General features: G+C 47.6%; 1 protein-coding gene across 4 annotated transcripts in view; it reads left to right on the forward strand.

Moving 5' to 3' along the window:
* Positions 1 to 15,871, forward strand: part of NCKAP1L (NCK associated protein 1 like) — a 43,759-nt gene extending 27,888 nt beyond the window's left edge. For 2 of the 4 annotated variants that reach the window (XM_022571972.2, XM_022571973.2), the window contains 10 exons: positions 82 to 212; positions 2,564 to 2,661; positions 2,794 to 2,887; positions 3,039 to 3,121; positions 3,409 to 3,489; positions 6,867 to 6,960; positions 7,844 to 7,960; positions 8,294 to 8,403; positions 10,446 to 10,535; positions 14,425 to 15,871. In XM_022571972.2, coding sequence (XP_022427680.1) covers positions 82 to 212; positions 2,564 to 2,661; positions 2,794 to 2,887; positions 3,039 to 3,121; positions 3,409 to 3,489; positions 6,867 to 6,960; positions 7,844 to 7,960; positions 8,294 to 8,403; positions 10,446 to 10,535; positions 14,425 to 14,556 — 1,030 coding nt within the window. In that variant the 3' untranslated portion in view covers positions 14,557 to 15,871. Of the gene's footprint in view, positions 1 to 81; positions 213 to 2,563; positions 2,662 to 2,793; positions 2,888 to 3,038; positions 3,122 to 3,408; positions 3,490 to 6,866; positions 6,961 to 7,843; positions 7,961 to 8,293; positions 8,404 to 9,490; positions 9,773 to 9,793; positions 10,407 to 10,445; positions 10,536 to 14,424 lie in introns of those variants that run through there. The other 2 variants (XM_022571974.2, XM_022571975.3) reach the window with 2 other exon arrangements.
* The last annotated feature ends 3,676 nt before the right edge of the window (positions 15,872 to 19,547 follow it).

Here is a 19,547-nt window from a genome sequence, read left to right on the forward strand (position 1 = left end):
TTTCTCTTCCTGAGCCCAGTGGCGGTGGTAGGGAGAAAGGATTGAACACTGATCTTCTGTGCTTTCTTGCCAACCTTGTAGGTACCTAGAAAGTCTGCTTAGACAGGCGAGCAGTGGGACCATTATCCTCTCACCAGCCATGCAGGCCTTCATCAGCCTCCCCAGAGAAGGGGAGCAGAACTTCAGCGCAGAGGAGTTCTCTGACATCTCTGGTGAGCCCAGAGCCTGGTCTCCCGTCAGGGAGCCGAACCTTTCCCCTCAATACAATATCTTAACCTATGGATCCCATCTAAATTCTCCTACCTTCCCAGAGGCTCATTCTGTACTCTTCTAGATCTCTGCTAGATTCTGCCTTAGGGACAGTAAAAAGAGATTTCAAGTGAGACCCAGAATTGAGGAGTGGCTTGGGGGTTGAAGGTGGAGAGGGAAGATGCGGGGAGTTAGGAGCTAGGCAGGGGCACTCAAGTCACTGAAAGGATTTATTCTTCGAAGGGTGGTAAATGGTTATTTTCCATTTCCACAAAGAGTAAAGAGTAGGACATATAATGAGGGGTAAAGGATAAATGTATGTTTGGAATTATTAACCAGTGGTCTGACATCATGGCGTCTTCTTCCTGAGGGATAAGTTTTAGAGCCTTAGCTGCTCGGATTGCTGATGTTTACTACTGAGGGTGAGCTAATGGATGCCATTTAGTGTGGGCTTGGCTCTAAATGTTCACATGTATTTAACTCCTTTACTCCTCACAGCAGCCCTGAGGTAGGTACTCTTATTACCCCCATTTTACAGATGAGGACACTGAGACACAGAGAGGTTAAGGAGCTTGATTAAGGTCATACATCATTCATAGATGGTAGAACTGGGATTTCAACTCAAGGCAGTGAAATTCCAGAGGCCGGGTTCTTGGTCACTATGTCACGCTGCTTCCCAGTGTATAGAAGCGCTCTCGTGTCTCACGGCAGGTAGATGAGGAGTGTGTCGTGAAGGAGTTGGGAAGTTACTCTCTTTTTAAAGAGGGCTCGAAGCCATGCAGATCCTTTTTAATAGATTTGTTTTACTGACTGACTGATTCATGAAGTATCCCACTGCTTCCTCCTTCCTCTCACCTCCATGTAAATCATGGACCCCGCGTGGTATCTGAGACAGGTAGGAGATGTTTCAATGACCCTGCCCTCTCCATTCTTCCCCTTCCTTGGGGGGTGTTATGAAAATCAGAGTATACAGTTCTGTTTTCCAGCTCTGCCTTCTTCTTACCCTCATACTGACTCCATCAGTGAGCTGACCCTACCCTTTACCTGCTGGAGGCTTCAGATGTCCCCTTCTTATCAGCTCCTCCCACAGACTGTAGGCAGCATCTAAAATCAGCTTTAGGTCTCTCTGACAACTGACGAGCAGCAGGAGGTAATGCTGATTCCCCCTTCTACCACCCCCACCCCAATTTCCCTGGGTTACCATGGTGATGGGGCAATGCTGCTGCAAAAATAGATAGATGGATAGAGAAGGATGCCCTAGGGTTACTAGCCTAGAGAGGACCAGAGTAAGGACAGTTGGCAGATCCAAATCAATAGATCAGTGTGTCTTCTCTCCAGAGAAGGCAGTTCAGCCCCTCTGCCTCTCTGTCGGCCATTTTAGAATTGTCTAAGTTGACCAGTTTGGAAATCCTTTTCTAGTTCTCAGCTCAGTTGTTCCTATTGTAAATAGGTGACTAAAAATGTTTAGTATTTATTCCACATGAGGCCCTGTGTCAGCTCCTGTGACCAGTTCCTCTTCCTTTGTCGATGGTAGAGGTGGAGATCAACTGGTCCTGCCTTTAAACACTTGAGTGTGGAGCCTTGATTTCCTTTTCCCTCTGAACCCTTGTTAACTATATTAAAATCACCTTTCCTCTACTGGTCTCTTGTTACTTCTGGTCTTTATGGTTTTCTCTGCTGGGACCGCCCATAGCCAAAGATCATAGCTGGAGCTCTTCCCTGTCTGAATTTGTGTTTCTAACATGGGATTTCCTCAGCCAGGTTTTATTTAATTCACAAAGGGCCAGAAGCAGGTTGGGTAGGGAGGGATAAGGTAATGGGGCAGACTTGAGGGAAGAAGAATTTAGGGGAGAAGACAACTGGGAGTCTGGGGATGTGTACTGATTATGCTATCATATCAACTCTGTGAGGTATTCAGAGTGGATATTAGTTTCTTCATTTTACAGAGAAGTGAACTGAGGCTCAGAGAGGGGCTTAACATCTGATAAAGCTAGTGCAGCTAGTCCAGCAAGAGTAAAGCCCAGGGCCGTGTAAAGGGACTGGGAAAGTCTAGATTCTTATAGGAATGAAAAGTAAATAGTTATCATTTGTGGTACGTCTTGGTGTGGGTACCAGTGGGGAGAGGGTAAATTGTCCCACAGGCAGGCCAGACCTCTCACCTGAATATAGGATTTCAGGCTGCGTTTGCTCTCCAACTTCCCACTTCCTTTCCTTGCTGAAAAACGCTTAAGGTGTTCACGTTACCCTATAGCTATTGTGCAAACGCACCAGTGTTCTCTGAGTCCCACCTGGGACCTCTGTGACTCTATTCCAGAGTTGCGGGCTTTGGCTGAACTCCTGGGCCCCTATGGCATGAAGTTCCTGAGTGAAAACCTGATGTGGCATGTGACCTCTCAGATCGTGGAGCTGAAGGTACTGTGGAAGCAAGACCCCAGGAAGACGGTCCAGCCCCCGGGGGAAGAAGGGTAGGGGTAGGAGACTGGGGGGAAGATGTACCATGGGTCTCATCTTTTCGTGCTTAATGGCTCTGTGTCCTGGCTGCAGAAGCTGGTGGTGGAAAACATGGATGTGCTTGTTCAGATCAGATCCAACTTTAGCAAGGCAGACTTGATGGCTTCTCTGCTTCCCCAGCTGATGGGTGAGCACGTCTCCTAAAGGGAGAAGGAACTGTGGGAAAAGCATTGTGGATGACGGGTTTTGGGGGCTCTGGGGCCTAGGCTGGGTCTGAAGAAGCAAAACCATTGCCATTCTCCTGAGTTCTCTTCTTGAACGCTCTTCTTTCTCCTCAGGGGCTGATAATGTACTGAAGCGTATGACCATCATTGGAGTTATCCTCAGTTTTAGGGCCATGGCCCAAGAGGGACTTCGGGAGGTGAGCTGGGGGAGAGGGGGCTGCCACAGGATAAAGCCTTGGGTAGGGCTTGTGTGAGAAGTTGTGGAAAGGGTTGGTGAGCATTGAGGAGAATGGAGCTTAATTCGGTAGAGGTCCTGGAAGTTCTTTGAGGCTAGATGAGCTGAAGAAACCTAGACGCATGAGGAGAGAAGTGTCATGGGAAGCTGGCTAAGTTCTTATCTAAGCTTAGGCCTTTTTTTTGTTTCCACCTGTTTGAAGGCATCGGCCACTGTCCCTTGGACTCATTTGTACTCTCTTTCCTCCAGGTTTTCTCCTCCCACTGCCCGTTTCTTATGGGTCCCATTGAGTGCCTGAAGGAGTTTGTCACCCCAGACACAGATATCAAGGTATGGGAGAGTGCAAAGTGGAATCTAATTAGGAGATTTTTGTTGTTGAAAATGGATGGAGCTAGGATCTTGTAAGGGAGAGGGGGCTCTGAAGAATACTGCAGGGAGAAGAGCCAGAATTTGAATAGAAACACGTTGGGGGAGATTTTTGTGGAGGGAGGGGTGTTGGTCAGACGAGAGGGTGCACAGCTGGGGAGCCCTGGGGAGATCCTGCGGGGGCTAGGGAAACGTTACTGGAGGGAGAGGAGTAAGGTCTAGGATAGTTTCTACAGCTTTTCTCCTAAGATGTGCAAATTAGATACCTGACTATATGCAGACAAGTCCCCTCTTTAGTCAGGAGCCTGGGTACTTTTTGTAAATTTTTTTTCTTCCATTCCTGCCCACCCTGCCTGCCCTCAGATTTTCCGTTCTTTTTCTGGCCTTTTCTCCCTCCTAGTTCTGAAACTTTCTGGTTCCTCTGTGTGTGTGTCACCTGCCTTGGGCCTCATTTCCTCTAGAGATGGGGAAAGGCGGAGGGGACTCTGTAAGCACCCAAGTTAAACATCCATTCCCCCTCCCCCACCTCACGTCAGCTTGCCTTTTGAATCACCTAGAACAAACAAGTATGTTTTGCAGGAAATACAGCTGAAGGCTGGGAACAAGGGCCTTCAAATGCACAGGGCAGGGCACTTCTCTTATAATTGATTCCGTTAACTAACGGAGGGAGGTTTGTGAGAAGAGGAAACTGGTTAACAGGAAGTAGTCAGAAAAAAAAAAGAAAACTTAGAGAAAAGAACTTCCTTTACCTTGAGGTCAAAAGAGTTGTGAACATTTCCTGTCTCTCTGCCTGAAATCAGATGGTGAGGGTCAAGGGGTCACGGGCCCTGAGGGGGTGACGTTTCACTGGGCTGGCTGCTCCTTCAGGCCAGGTCTTTGGTGTCACGGTGAACCTGCGGTTCGGGCAGCTGTTGGTGGTGGGGCTGAACGCTCTGGCCTGTCAGGAGTGTGTCTAGCTGGCATCTCCCAGGCAGCTCCGAGCTTTAGGCTCTGCCTGCCTGGGAGAATGAGCAGGTCGGGTGGCGCGGGGGATGACCTGTCCGTCAGAGATTCTGTTACTGCCTCAGAGGGGTGAGAAGATTAGTAGAAGAGAACAGAAGCTCCTTCAATTGATCACTTTCTTCCTCCAGAAAACCACAGGTCATGGACCAGGTCCCTGATCTCCTAGGTCATGGGTGCCATGAGCAGGGTTATTTAGTTAGTAGGGAATTTAAATAAAGGGCAGAGCAGAATGTGGCTGAGGTTAACTTTCTGTGTCCAGCACCACAGGCAGTGTGTTTATTGTTATGTCTGTGGGGTTCTTTGCATAAGATACTCTACTTAGTTATCTACTGTTGAAACAGTTATCCTTGTTCTCTCAGAACATTTTCAAGTCTTTCTTTTTTTTTTTTTAACCTCAAAAGGGGTCTGAGTACTTTGTGGGTGGGTATTTGGGGCTACATCTTGGGAACCTGATTCTAAGTACAGTGAGGGATTCAGGAATCAATCAATCAATATTAACTGAATGCCTTCTATGTGCTTAGCATTGTGTTAAAGCCTAGAGAGGATAAAAGAAATGCAGAGTTCCTGGCTTTGAGAGAAAGGAAGTAGAGCGAAAGGGACAACGGTTATTAGTGTCTTAGTGACTCTGTGAGTCACTAGGGTAGATACTTTACACATGTGGTCTAATTTAATCTTCACAGCAACTTTGTGAGGTAGGTGTCATTATCCCACTTTTACACATGAGAAAATGGAGGCTCGAAGAAGTTAAGTAACTTTTAGCCAAGGTCACACATTCAGTAAGTGGTGGTGCTAGGATTTGAACCCAGATCTTCTCACTCCAAAGCCTTTTTCTCCCCTCTCTATGCCATGAGGTTAAAAAAAAAATTGTAATCTAGTTGATGAGATAAGCCATACATCTCACTCCCAATCTGAAAAGAAAACTGATGATACCAGGTGCTGTGTGTGATCACTGCGAAATAAGTAGTGCCAGGTTAAGGAGGGAGAGATGAGCTTGGGCTGAAGTCGACAGGGAGGGCTCCATAGAGAATATGAGATTTGAGTTAGGCCTCAAGGGTGGGTGTCAGATGTAAGTAGAGGAGAGGTAAAGAGGAAAAACTCTAGACTTTTTTCCTTCCTATGTAGGGAAAAACCCAGTTCTTTCCTGCGTGTTTCTCTCCTGCGAGTCTTCTTTCCTCTCACACAGAACACTTCACTTCTGACACTTCTGGTCACCAAATGTGTGGAGGTTTTTCCCCCACCAATTCTCTGTGACACCAGTTGGATGTCCTGAGACTTAATTCTGACACTGTCTACCTGGAGATAGTGTCAGATCACACAGGTTAAGGGTTCACTCCCACAAGTCTGCACCTACTCCCCGCTTCAGAAGCCAGTTGCAAACCTGAGTTGTCACCTGTGCTTCTGACCAACCGGCTGTAGGTTGGAGGTTCCAATATCCCCCTCCTTATTTTCCATTAATTTGCTAGAGTGGCTCACAGAACTCAGGGAAACACATCTACCAGTTTATTAAAGGATGTGATAAAGGATATAAGATAAACAGGCAGATGGAGAGATACATGGGGCGAGGTCTGGGAGGATCCTGAGGGCCGGAGCTTCTGTCTCCGTGGAGTTGGGCTGCACCACCCTCCTGGTCCGTGGATGTGTTCTCAACCTGGAGGCTCTCTGAACCCCGTACTGTTGGGATTTTATGGAGGCTTCTTCACGTAGGCATGATCAATTATTAACTCTATTTCCAGGCCCGCTCCCCTCTCTGGAGCAGTGGGGGTGTGGTGCGGCTGAAAATTCCCAACTTCTAACCAAGCGTGGTATTTCTGGTGAGCAGCCGCCATCCGGGAGCTGTTCAGGAGCACACCCAGAGTTGCCGCATAAGAGTTCCTAGTGTTTTTATCATTTAGGGAATTACAAGGGTTTTAGGAGCCCTGTGTCAGGAACCAGGGGCAGGGACCAATATATATATTTTCTATCATCTCTCAAGAAGAAAGGACACTCTAGAAGAGGGAAGCACATGAACCGAAGCATGTAAGTAAGAAACTAAGTTGTAGCTTGGAGACAGTGAATAAATCACCCTGGCTGCATTGACTGTAGGAAGCATTTGAGGAAATAAGGTTGAAAAAATAAATTTGTATTGTGGAGAATCTGAATGCCAAGCTAAAGAACTGGAGTTTTTTTTTTTTCCTCTTTCCCCTGTAGGTTAGGGAGATCTATGAAAGGAATACCCAGCAAAGATGATAGTACACCAAAAGTTTAGAATCTGTGATCCAGGAGTCTTGACTGCCTGTAGCTTCTGTCAAGCGCTTCTCTCCAGGGGATACCCTCCAGAATGTTGTTTTCTCCTCTACCAGGTGACCCTGAGTGTCTTTGAGCTAGCATCTGCTGCAGGGGTGGGCTGTGACATTGACCCAGCTCTGGTGGCTGCCATTGCCAATCTGAAAACTGGTAAGATTGGGGAAAGGGGGCAACGGAGGGCTTGGGCCCTATTTTGGGGTGGAAAAATGTGAGTCTCAAAGAAGCCTTTATTTAGGATTGTGAATTCAGAGGTTATAAACTGGGAGCTAAGGAAAGACTTAAAGCATAGTCTCTAATCCCCAGAAAATACTTCCACAGGCAATTTAGATTTCTAGTCAGGTTCTAACCAGTTGATCTGTCAATCAGCTAAAAAGTATTAAGTGAGAGTCTGGTACTCAGCAAGTGCTCAAAGGAACTTACAATCTGGTTGGGGAAATAAGAGTAATGCAGATGAAACGATGAGCGTACTAAGTTGTGTGGTATAGCATCCAAGTTCCCCAGAATGATCTTGTGCTCTCCCCTCCCCTATGATCACCTTGACACCATGCACTTCCTCCCCTGGACTCACACTTGTCTCTTATATTTCCATTACACATTTCCTCGGATTAGCACATTCATACTTGTACACACTCAGAACAGGATGGAATCAGGGGGCTGGTAGTAAGCCCTTTTAAAATTGCCAGACTGGCTCTCCCTCTTCTCTCTCGGTTTTGGTGAGACTCTTTCCTCTCCTTCCTGCCTCTGTACCCCACCAGGTAGCTGACAGAGTTCCCTCAAACTGCGTGTCAGCAGAGCCCTTTGCCAAGAGCTGTGCTCAGTCACCAGGGGAAGCCTCCAGGACTCAGGCCTCTCACTATCAGTGGAGGCTAGTACTGTCCCCTGCAGCAGTAATGACTTGCCTATAGTGCTCTACAAATTATTTTCACAGATATTTTCTCGTGTGATCCTCCTAGTAATTCTGCGAAGTAGGACCCCCTGGAAGAAAACTCCCGTTTGCTGACCTTACTCTCTTTTCCTTTTTCCTTCTTTCCAGATACGTCATCCCCTGAGGAAGAATATAAGGTGGCCTGCCTGCTCTTGATCTTTCTTGCCGTTTCCCTCCCCCTCCTTGCCATGGACCCAGCTTCCTTCTATAGCATTGAGAAGGATGGTAAGTAAGGAGTAGGTTTGAGGGACCAGTGCAGTTTAGGTTAGTGTCCTGGGGTCGGGAGATGAGACGGAGACATTTATCTGGAAAACACAGACTTCTGACTCAGATGTAAAGTTCTGTTTCAAAAAGCACTCGAGAATGAACTATTCCTAAAATTCAATTCCAGTGAAATTTCATAGGAATATCCTTCTCCTAATCCTCAAATGCCTTCCAGTCCTTTTGGTGTCAAATAGGGATGGCCCAGCCTGAAAAACTGAGAAGTTACTAGCTGGGGTCGCCTGGGGTGGCTCACTTTCCTTTCTTTTCTCTCCCTCTCTGTCAATAATAACCTAGGTTACAGCAACAATATTCACTGCTTGACCAAAGCCATCATCCAGGTGTCTGCTGCCCTCTTCACCCTCTACAACAAGAACATTGAAACTCACCTCAAGGAATTTCTGGTGGTGAGTGGGTATAGGTTATAAGGAATGGACGATTGCAAAGTCTGGTGGGAACTGTTTGACTTAAATCCATAGACAGTTATTGTTGAGCAGGCCTTGGAGACTAACCTCCCATCCTATTCATTAAGTAGTGAGAGGCCACTTTGTGAAAGGCAGGGGTTTCTTCTAGATTCTCTAACAGCTGGTATTTCAGCCTCTGCCCAAATACTTGGAAGGAGCATTGGCCTAAGAGTTAGCAAATCTGAGCTCTAGTTTTGGATCTGCCACTAAGCAGTTGTGTGATCTCTGAAGACCCAAACTTTTGGGTCCTCAGTTTTCCCATTTATTAACTAGAAAGATTAAACTGAATCTATGATTCACTACCTTGGTGTGCATTACATTATCCTGGGGAATTTGTTAAAATACAGATTTCTGATCCTTACACCAGACCTACTGAATTAGAATATTCTAGGGTGAGTCCAGGCCTCTGTTTTTAACAAGGCCTCCAGGAGACCAGATGTACAGTGAAGTTGGAGAGACACTGAATTTTATAATCTATAAGGCCCTTTTCAACTCTAATACTGATAAAAAGTCAAGCTTTTTTCAACTTCTCAAACTTCATTGTAAGTCAGAATCTCCTGGAGAATTTCTGATTCAGTGGATTAGAGGTGGGGCTGGAAACTCTGCATTTTCAACAAGTCCGGGAAATGTTGGTGCTGCCCGTCCTGCGGTCTCACTTTGAGAATCACTGTCTAGATTTCTAGGGGCTGGAACTTACAGTCAAGCAGCTGACTTTACTATAGGTTATGTCCAGTTTGTTTGAAAAAAATCGTTAAAATTTTTTTTAGCCGAAGTTTGACTCCCTGTAGCTATCAGTATTGATCTAAGTTTTGCCTCTGGAAAATCACAGAATAAGTAATCTCTTTCCTTTGTTCAAAGAGGCCCCAGAGCTCCCCATTCTAAATACTCCATGGAGGAATCCCATCCATACACCTCTGAAACATGGTCCAGTACCCACTGCCTGCTGGAGCATTCTCAGCAATAGGGAGCTTATTCTTTTGCAAAGCACGGTCCTGATTTAAAAACTAGGTCCTTATCTGTCTCTTTTTAGGAGGAAGCAGTAGATCATATGCTCTAGGGAATCACACTCTTGTCCTGAGAAGTACATGTCGGGGACTTGGAAGCTTAGTGAGAGGGCCTCTATTTAAACTGGGACAACAGGCCACACAAAATGGGCTCTGAGCATCTTGGATAGAAAGAGGATTCACACCAGATCTCTAAGATGGGGTGAGAAGGGAATCACCCCCCGCCCTTCCCCTTTTACCCTCTTTGTTTGCTGAGTACAGGTAACCTGGGCCTGGGATGCAATTAGTGACATATCTTTCTCCCTCTTTGATCTGTTGGGGGCCTGAAGGTGAACGAAGAGGACAGCCATTCGGGAGCTGACAGGAGGAGAATACCAAGAGCGCTGTGTCTGAATCAGAGGCCCAGCCCTGTCTCTGGTCGGGTGGGGAGTCAGCTGTAAACAGTCTGATGACAGTGGTGTCTGGAGGCCGCCTAGGAAAAGGGATTAATCTCCTGGCATACAGTATTACCTGCCTCTGCTCCAGGTTCTTTCTTCGCCCCTTGCAGCCTCTCCTCCAGCAACCTCCTGTTGTCTGCACTGGCTAGTTTAGAGGCAGTGTGCATCTCCGAAACCTGGGGGTTTGCCACTTGCCCACCCTGAGCCTCCAGGAGCATCCCGGCACTTCTTAACTCACCTCCTTGATCTTTTGTTGACTTCTGTAGTCTGAGGCTGTCGTACTCTGACCATAAAAATCTGCTTCCTGGGCTTCCCTGGTGGCGCAGTGGTTGAGAGTCTGCCTGCCGATGCAGGGGACACGGGTTTGTGCCCCGGTCCGGGAAGATCCCACATGCCACAGAGCGGCTGGGCCCGTGAGCCATGGCCGCTGAGCCTGTGCGTCCGGAGCCTGTGCTCCGCAACGGGAGAGGCCACAACAGTGAGAGGCCCGTGTACCGCAAAAAAAAAAATAAAATCTGCTTCCTTACAAATTCTTCCCTTACAGGTAGCTTCCGTCAGCCTCCTGCAGCTGGGCCAGGAGACTGACAAGCTTAAAACCAGAAATCGGGAATCCATTTCTCTGCTTATGCGCTTGGTATGTATCTGGTGTAAGTTGGTCTTAGAGGAAGGGCCAGAAGGAGGTTCCTCTTTAGGGTCCTTGGCTCCCAGCCATTGTTATCACCCAAAAGCATTAACTAAGAACTTAATTCTGCCTGAGGAGGTCTAGGCCTTACGTTCTGGCTAACATTCTAGACTTGTCTTGTAATCCCAAGGTAGTAGAGACTTCGAGGACTTCTCTGCAGGACAGGGTCTTCCCAGCCCCTAGCTAACTGGGCCCCTTTCCCTGCGGTGTTCTTGAGTCTGATGTGGTGGGGCAGCTGTGTCCCTCATCCTTAGCCATCTGTCCAGGACATGTTTGGTTTTACTTGGCCACTTCCTACTGCTGTATTTCTTGTCCTTAAGAGTACCATGAAGACGGCGCTGAGTAGCATACAGCCGAACTGGGGGAGGGGGAGGGGGCTCAGAGGACGGATGGGATTTTAGCTGAAAAGCTGTAAGGCAGGGAGCCAGGTGGGCCATGAATCAGACAGCTCCTGCTGTCTCTTCTGTCTTCCCAAGCTGTGGCCTTTCCCTGGCTTTGGCAGAAAGTTCTGGGAACTCTGACCCAGTTAACTTAAAAAAAATCTTTTCCTCTTTGACCCTGTTTCCCTCTTCAACATGTTTACTCTTTTGCTCTAAAGTTTGATTCCCTCGGTTAGTGCTGCACTTAGATGTGGACAGGAGGGGCTCCTGTCCGGGGCCCTGGGTTTAAGTGGCCCCCTCTGGCCTACAGGAAGAGGACATGCCCACCTGGAGCCTGTGCCCCACCTTGAAGCCCCCACTAAAGATTTCTAGGGCCTCAGAATTCTCTGCTAAGCAGCTCCAGCCCACTTGTAGGGCTTGTGCTGAGCTTCTCCAAGTCCATCCTACTGAGGCAGACTGTGCTCTAGAGGCCACGGAATGTATGGCTGGAGTTTAGATGTGCAGACAGGAAGTTTATGTGTGTATACAGATCCCCCAGACTGGGGATGGGAGGAGAAGGGGGCCAGGCTGGAGGCTGATTCCCTCTCTTCCCCCTATTCTGGTGCAGAACTCTGAGGGGTCTAAGAATTCTTGATTCAAACCTGTCTTCCATGAAATTGTAAAGGTACACTCAGCCCTCCATATCCACAGGTTCTCAGCCATGGATTCAACCAACCGTGGATTGAAAATATTAAAAAAAAAATTCCAGGATGTTCCATAAAGCAAAACTTCAGTTTGCCCACACCAGCAACTATTTAAGCATTTACATTGTATTTACAATTGTTTATGCAGCATTTACATTGTATTAGGTATTATAAGTAATCTAGAGGTGATTTAAGTATATGGGAAGATATTGTAGGTTATATGCAAATACTATGCCATCTTATATGAGTAACTTGGGCATCTGCAGATTCTGGTATCTGAATCCCCTGAATTAGTTCCAGCGCTGGTCCTAGAACAAATCCCCTGCCAGTACCCCATGAATACTGAGAGACGACTACATATTGCAAAGGTCACAAGGAAGAATAGTTTGTCTGATTTATTTAGTCATCTGGTATATGGGCTTCCATTTGTACTCTTGGCCAGGCCGACAAATATTAGGGGCAGGCAAGCCTGGGACTCCCTCTGGGTCTCCTTCTTTAAATACACAGGCATTGAATGGTGTCTGTGTCTCCGTTTCTCCAGCTTGAAAAAGGCCTAGGCTGGGCTGATTAAGGATTATGATGGAGAAGAGAAGAGAATGGACCTGAGGGGGCGGGGGTGAGGTGAGGGGTGAGAAGGCACAGGAGGCAAAGGAGGGCAGAGGGAAGGCAAGTGTAGTATGCTAGGTAGAGCACAGTCTTCAGAGCAGGGGGACCTTGGGCAAGTTAATTAACTTTTCTGAGACTGATTCTTCAGCCATGAAAGTGGGCAATTATCCTTATGATAGAGGGGCAAGGATTCATGAGACGGTATATATAAAAGTGCCTACTACATAAGAGAGGCTAAATAAATGTTAGTCCCCTCTCTCCACTGCTTAGTTTAGTTTCTGGATGATTTAGGCACGGCTGTTCATTCCCTTGGGCAGTTTTCACCTCTGTGAGGTTGGAGGTGATGCTGTATTGCCGCTCCGTGCCATCTCCTCCCTCTGCTTTGTGTCCCACCCTCTCCCCGCCCCAAAGTGTGGGAAGCTGTCTGCCCCTTAAGGCATCACAGGCCTGCAGAGTGGCTGGAACAGAGCTAGGACCAGGCACTTTTTGTAGGAGGGAAGAGACAGAGGGCCTAGCTGCTGCAAAGCAATTTAAATGCAAATGGTTCCACAGAGAAATTGGAAATGACTGAAGGGAAGGAGCTGTATTTTGAGTTTAGAGGCTACTCAGGTAGCCCCAAATCCTGGGAAGGCACTTCTGTCTGTGGGGTCTTTCTGTCTTGGCTGTCAAGCCTGGGCAGTGCCCATCCCCACTACTGTCAGATTGTTCCTGGCTTGGGTGTCACGGGGGAAGGAATGACTCTCTCATAGGGTCATGGAATCCTAGATGTCAGAACCAGATCAGATGCGGGCAGTTAACCCAGTCCTCACAATTCATAGGTGAGAGGGAGGGAAAGATGACATCCAAGGTCTCCCCCAGAATACATGGGCAGATTTGGGACTAGAACCCATTTCTCGGCCTTCACTCTAGGGCTGTTTCCACTACCATGAATTTCCTCCAGTTAGGAGCCCTGTGGTTTTCTGTGCTTAATGGAGCGGAGAATAGAAGTCTTGGACAAGTGGGTCTTCTTGAAGCCACCACTCATTTCCCTGTACCCAAGGGTCATGTCCTGGAAAAGAGATCCTATCTGTCTCCTGGCTTAAGTTTTGAAAGTCTCGTGTGTAGCAAGAAATTCTTTCTGTCATCCAACCCAAGATCAGAGCTACAGTTTTACGGGCAGATTTCCTTTCCTTCAGCCTGTGGTGTCTGCTCTTCTGAGGCTGTTGTGTGTATTGTGTGTGCATGGTTTGAGAATTGCAGTATCTTACAAATTTTAAAACTTGAAAGGGCTTCAGGGAGAGACACATGTTAGAGTAGAGACGGTAGATTCTCTTCCCTGAGTGAATTTTCAGGACTTGAAACACCAGACATATTGGGAAGGCCCATCTGTGTGAACTGCCAGAGGATATGGGACACTTCTCTCCAGAGTGTGTTTTTAGTCCCATAACCTCTTGGGTGAGGAGAGTACAGAAGGAAAGACACCCTGTTCCTTCCTTAGGGAAGGGGGCCCTCTGGCCCAACGCTAGGCTGTGCTGCTCTTCGCTAATATCTCCCTGCCCCGCTTCTCCCTCTGTCTTACCCAGGCATCTCCATCTATCATTCTGCTTGGCTCTGGGGCTGCAGGGATTACCGCAGCACACAGGCTTCTAATTAAACTAATTAATCATGCCTGCTCCTTCATGCAGCGTCCTTACTGTTCCCCAAGCACTGTACTAAGGGAGGGAGGAGACTGAGGCCCAGCCCAAGAGGACCGTGTGGATTCCAGACCCCCCTTTCTTGGCCTGTAGTGGTAATTGTTTCTTTCTTTGCAGAGCTTTGTCTTTAGCTCTTTTATCCATCCTTACCTGCATCTGTGCTGCCCACCCACATATGATTTAGCATCCAGAATGGGAGTTTTTCCGTTGCTAGAGAAGTGATTCTTCCCTTCCTTCTTCTTCTGAGCCCTTTATATAACCCTGAGGAGGGGCACAGAGGCCATTATAATGGAGCTGAAGAGGCCACATTGCTTTCCTAGAGTGGAATGAAGTGTGGGAGGAACGGGGTGGGGGGTGGGGGGAGAGTGCCTTGGGAGCCCCATTCACTTGTAACTCTAAGCACCCCAGAGGGCCCAGGGAACTGAATGAAGAGGAACAGGGTGTCACTGAGGTACACCCTACCTGGGGTCCTCATCTGTCTTGGCCCTTTTTCTTCCAGGTGGTGGAGGAATCCTCCTTCCTGACTCTGGACATGCTGGAGTCCTGTTTCCCATATGTCCTGCTTCGAAATGCCTATCGGGAGGTATCCCGGGCCTTCCACCTGAACCGAGTGTCGGCCAGTACCCACTGAAGGGCCCCTTGGACCTGCCTCAGCCCGTGCTGCAGTGGAAACTGTGGCTATTTTCTCAAAGGGTGGGAATGGGGTGGGGTCGCTAGAGAGAGGATCAGCCAGAGTTGGTGAAGAATATGGGGGAACAGCCCAGGGCTGAGATATCATAGACAAGTGGGGCCCACTGGGGCGGGGAGTGGAGGATTTTTATGGAAAAAAGTTAGGGGATTGGGGCCACGGGTATGAATTTTTACAATGAAAAAAACTTGACACACAAGTATGTTTTCTATCTTCTGGGGACTAGAGCTTGAGCTCTGACTGGCATGGGTCTCTTCGACCTTCATCACTATTCTAGGATAATGCTGGCGGGCAGAGATGATCAATCATCATATTAAACCATAATGAGCCTATAATCCTCCCACTGGAGCTGCTTTTGTCTTCTGCACATTCATTAGGACGATTATCTCCTCTCTTCCTTTTCCAAATGTGTTCAGCAAGCGTTCGGCCTGCCCCTACTGCAAAGTAGTAGCAAAGGAGCCCCTTTTTCCCTTGTGGGAGCTCTTGTAGGAGCCGTGAGTCTCTTCCTCTGCTTCCAGCTCTGCAGCCTGCAGGGGCAATGAGGAAGTGCTCTTGAGAGGTTTTCACTGCCCCAACCCCCCTCACCTGCCCTACCACACCTTGTAGGTAACCAGTTAAGTCCTCTCATCTGTCTAACTTTAACCCCTCCCGCTTTTCCTTGACATCGCCACAACCCAGAGCAGAGGGTCAGTCTAGATTAATTGTAGGTCACAGGACAACTAATTGGACCAGTGTCATGTGAGTTTCCGTCACATAGCATTTGGGGGTATTCTCCCTCCCGTTTGGAGAGACTAACTTAACCCAAATCCCCTTGTCATCCTGGGTACAGCTGTTGCTCCAGGCAGGAATTTCTCTTCTAGATCTTAACTTTCATAGACCTCATTAGGTTACAGGGCCCTGAGAGTAGGTATACTTGAGGGAGTACAAGCTGTTTCAGCTTAGCCCTTTTCTGCACTAATTAGAATTTCAAGTGTCACAAAGCCCAGGGCATTCAAGATAGCACTAAACTAGGTTTAGTTAACTCCGTGGCAGGAAACAGTGGCCCCCATCCAGCACTTCTGTGCACCCAGTGCCAGGGAGGACTGGAGCAACAGATCATATATGTCACAAGTCTAGAGTGGTTGGAATGGGCAAATATAATTAACTAATTGATTAATTAGGGTCATGTCTATACGTCCATGATAAAAGGGAAGCGATTTTTGGTTTTCAGCAAATCCATCGGAGTTCATTAAAGCTATTTGTTAGCTATTTTTAGATATTTGTGTGTTTGATCTTTATTTCTCGAGACCCAGGCTTAGTCAATACTCATTAAACTTGGCAGCCATAATCAATACACAAGTTTTTCTTAGCAACAATTGTCTACTCTTTAGGATAGAAGCATCAGAGGGTCCTGCTTCGTGCGTCAGCGAATTGTCCTTCTGTGCTATGGAAAGGACATTATGTTCTAAGGAGTGATTTGGGGTCAGGCCTACTGAGACTGAAGGCAAAGTTGATGAGGAAGAGAGAGCTCAGAAATATCTGAGCAACTACCCTTACCCTCTTATATCTCTGCTGGGATCTTCTCGTTGAGGAGCTGAGAGATCCTTTTTCCATATATATATACATGTGGAATCGCTAAGAGGAGCCTCCCAGAGGACAAGTTGCTGAAGGGGAATAGAGGGTAGACATAATCACTTTTTTTTAAATTAAAATATTTATTGAGATAGTTAATCCACATGCACTTGTAAGAAATAATACAGAGTGATCCTGTGTACCTTTACCAGTTTTCCTCAAAGGTAACATCTTGCAAAACTATACTATGCCATCATAACCAGGATTTTTTTTCATGTTTACATCTTTTTTTTAATCACAAGTTGCCAACAGCACTTTATCAATCCCAATACTCGTTTCATTGTGTGTATTTAGCTCTGTACAGCTTTATCACATGTAGGTTCACGCATCCGCCACCATGATCAAGACACGGGACAGTTTTATCACTGCAAGAACCCCCTCAGGGACTTCGCTTGTGGCCCAGTGGTTAAGAATCTGCCCTCCAATGCAGGGGACGTGGGTTCAATCCCTGCTCGGGGAACTAAGATCCCACATGCCACGGAGCAACTAAGCTCATGCACTCTAGAGCCCGCACACCACAACTAGAGAGCCTGTGTGCCACAACTACTGAGCCCCACGTGCCACAGCAAGAGAGAAGCCCACACACCGCAAAGAAGAGGCCACGCGCCACAACTAAGACCTGCAGCCAAATAAATAAATATTTTAAAAAAGAACCCCTCATATTGTTCTTTTACGTCCCTCCTGCAACCCCCTTCCCCTTCCCTAACCCCTGGCAACACAAATCTGTCCTCCTTTTCTAAAGGAGGACAGCAAGACAAGTTGCTGCAGGGGAATAGAGGGTAGACATAATATCTGTAATAATGACTTTATATATATATATATATATATATATTATTTTTTTTTTTTTTTTTTTTTTTTTTTTTGCGGTACGCAGGCCTCACTGTTTTGGCCTCTCCCGTTGCGGAGCACAGGCTCCAGACGCGCAGGCTCAGCGGCCATGGCTCACGGGCCCAGCCGCTCTGCGGCATGTGGGATCTTCCCGGACCGGGGCACGAACCCGCGTCCCCTGCATCGGCAGGCGGACTCTCAACCACTGCACCACCCGACATAATATCTTTTTATAAACATATAATCACACACATACTCCTCTACCACATAAAATTTTTCAAAGTGCTCTCACATCCTTAAGACAATTCTGCAAGGTAGCCAGGGAAGGCTTCCCTATTTCAGGCCAGTAAGCAGATTCAGAGATGTTAAATGACTTAATGAAGATCACATGTTTAGCAGTACATCTGGAACTGGGGCCCAAATATGACATTCAATCCTAGACCTTTTCTACCTTCCCCGACTGTCTCTTCATCAGGGAAGGCTTAGTTGTTAGAATCGAGAGACCTTAGAATGAGCAAAAACAGGAGAAGGTGAGGACATATGGCCTTTACCACCTGAAACAAAAGGTGACTGTCTAGAGGTGAAGGACAGATGAGGTAACAGGACCCATTGGCATTTTAGGCAGTTTACTTCCTTGGCCAGGAGGGTCTCTGACCTCTTACAGTCTAGGATGCAATCAACAATGAACTGCTTTCTCCTCTCAGATCCCCAGCTCGCTTTAGTTAGGTCTAAAAGGAACTGCAGAATGAATATCAAGGAGAAATTCTGACCCCGATTGTTTTGTCTCACAGACAGAGAGTAGGTTCTAGCCTCAGCATTTTCATCAGTGCAGTGTTTTCATTAAAATCTCCATTAACTTGTTTGCGGCAATGAGATAGAATTATCCCTCCCACCAGACCCGGGCGAGATGCTTGCAGAGGAGCTCCCGTTCCTTTGGGCAGTAGAAACAGTGCTTCCCCCACTATGCTGTTCAGTCCAGTGGGTGGGTGAGGGCAGCCTTCATGTGCAGGGGGGCCGGGGCCTGGCCAAGGGGATCTCACCCTCTGGCACTTTGCCTGGGAGGGAAAGAACACATGTGGTTTGCACACGGGGACCCAGAAGGGAAGGAGGTCCCCGCTAGGGACAAGACTTCCCTAACCTTAGATCCTCTTGCCTAGATCAGCTCTCCTCCAACAAAGTTTGACTTTGAGAAGCTGGCACCTGGTGGAAATGCACTCACGCGGTTGGGGGACGAGTGTTCTTCCAGTTCTCCCAGGGCCTCCTGCTCCTCCTGAGTACCTGTCATCAAAGGAGACGAGGATGAATCCCCCCTCAGCCCCCACACCTCGATGAGTTGTCAAGTCCTCTCCCTCCCACCTAAATAGGAAGCAGGAGCGGCAGGCCAGGGTGCAGGTTGAGGAAGTCAGAAGTTAACTTGAGCTGAGTTTGCAGCTCTGGAGAGATTGAGGAGCAGGCTTTTCTCTTGTCACTTTGGAGGGAGAGAATTGTGAGGCTGCCCCTTTAAATAGCATTCCTGTAGGAGGCAGATCACATCCAGCCATCACCGCCACCCGCTGCCAAAGCATCGTTTTTCTTTTTTTTTTTTTGGTCTTTATCAAACTCAAAGCTTGTCGGCTGGGGTTAGGGGAGTGAGGAGGCAGGGTCTGGGGCAGAGGCAGTTTGGAAGCTGAAAAAGAGAGGGATGAGGTTGGGCAGAAGGAGCCTGGGAAAGCTGGGGGTGGAGGACAAGGGGAAAAGACAGGCAGAGAAGAACGGTGGTGGTCTTTTGAGCCTATGAATGCAGCAGACATACCCTGTTCTTACCTCTCTAGAGGTACGGTAAGGCAGAAATGGGATTGGATTGAAACAAGGTTGAGGTTAAATGCCAGGACCGGGGATAAAGAAAGAGAAAGAGAGCCACAGAACAGAAAAGCACTAGAAACAGTTTAGGAGACTTGGCCCTGGCTTTGTCACTGACTCTGTGGGACCACATAATTTTTCTGGGCTTAGTTTCTCATTTGTTAAATGGATGGGGTGAGACTAGATGGACTCTGAAGTATCTTTCATGAATAATTTGCGTGTGTGTGTGTGTGTGTGTGTGTGTGTGTGTGAGTGAGTGAATTTTCCTTTTCTTAAACTGGGTTAGGACTTGGGGGCCTGAGAGGGCAGGGATGGGATATGCCACTGTGTTGACAAGAAACGTTGAGCGATCCCTCGGGAAGTACATCTCCTGCCTCTTTCCCACCTCTTCTACTTGAAATGCCTGCCTAATTTGGAGAGCTCCTTAGCTCTAATCCCAATTTCCTAATTAAAGCTCTTTAGCTGTAATCTTATTTTGCAGTTCTTTTGAATTATAGTCTTCAGGACTTCCCCGGTGGCGCAGTGGTTAAGAATCCGCCTGCCAATGCAGGGGACATGGGTTCGAGCCCAGGTCCGGGAATATCCCACATGCCGCGGAGCAACTAAGCCCGTGCGCCACAGCCACTGAGCCTGCGCTCTAGAGCCCACGAGCCACA

Source organism: Delphinapterus leucas, chromosome 11 (assembly GCF_059928025.1).
Source record: "Delphinapterus leucas isolate spDelLeu-1000000601 "Yukka" chromosome 11, BTC_Dleu_Yukka2, whole genome shotgun sequence".
In the NCBI taxonomy this organism is placed as follows: Eukaryota; Metazoa; Chordata; class Mammalia; order Artiodactyla; family Monodontidae; genus Delphinapterus; species Delphinapterus leucas.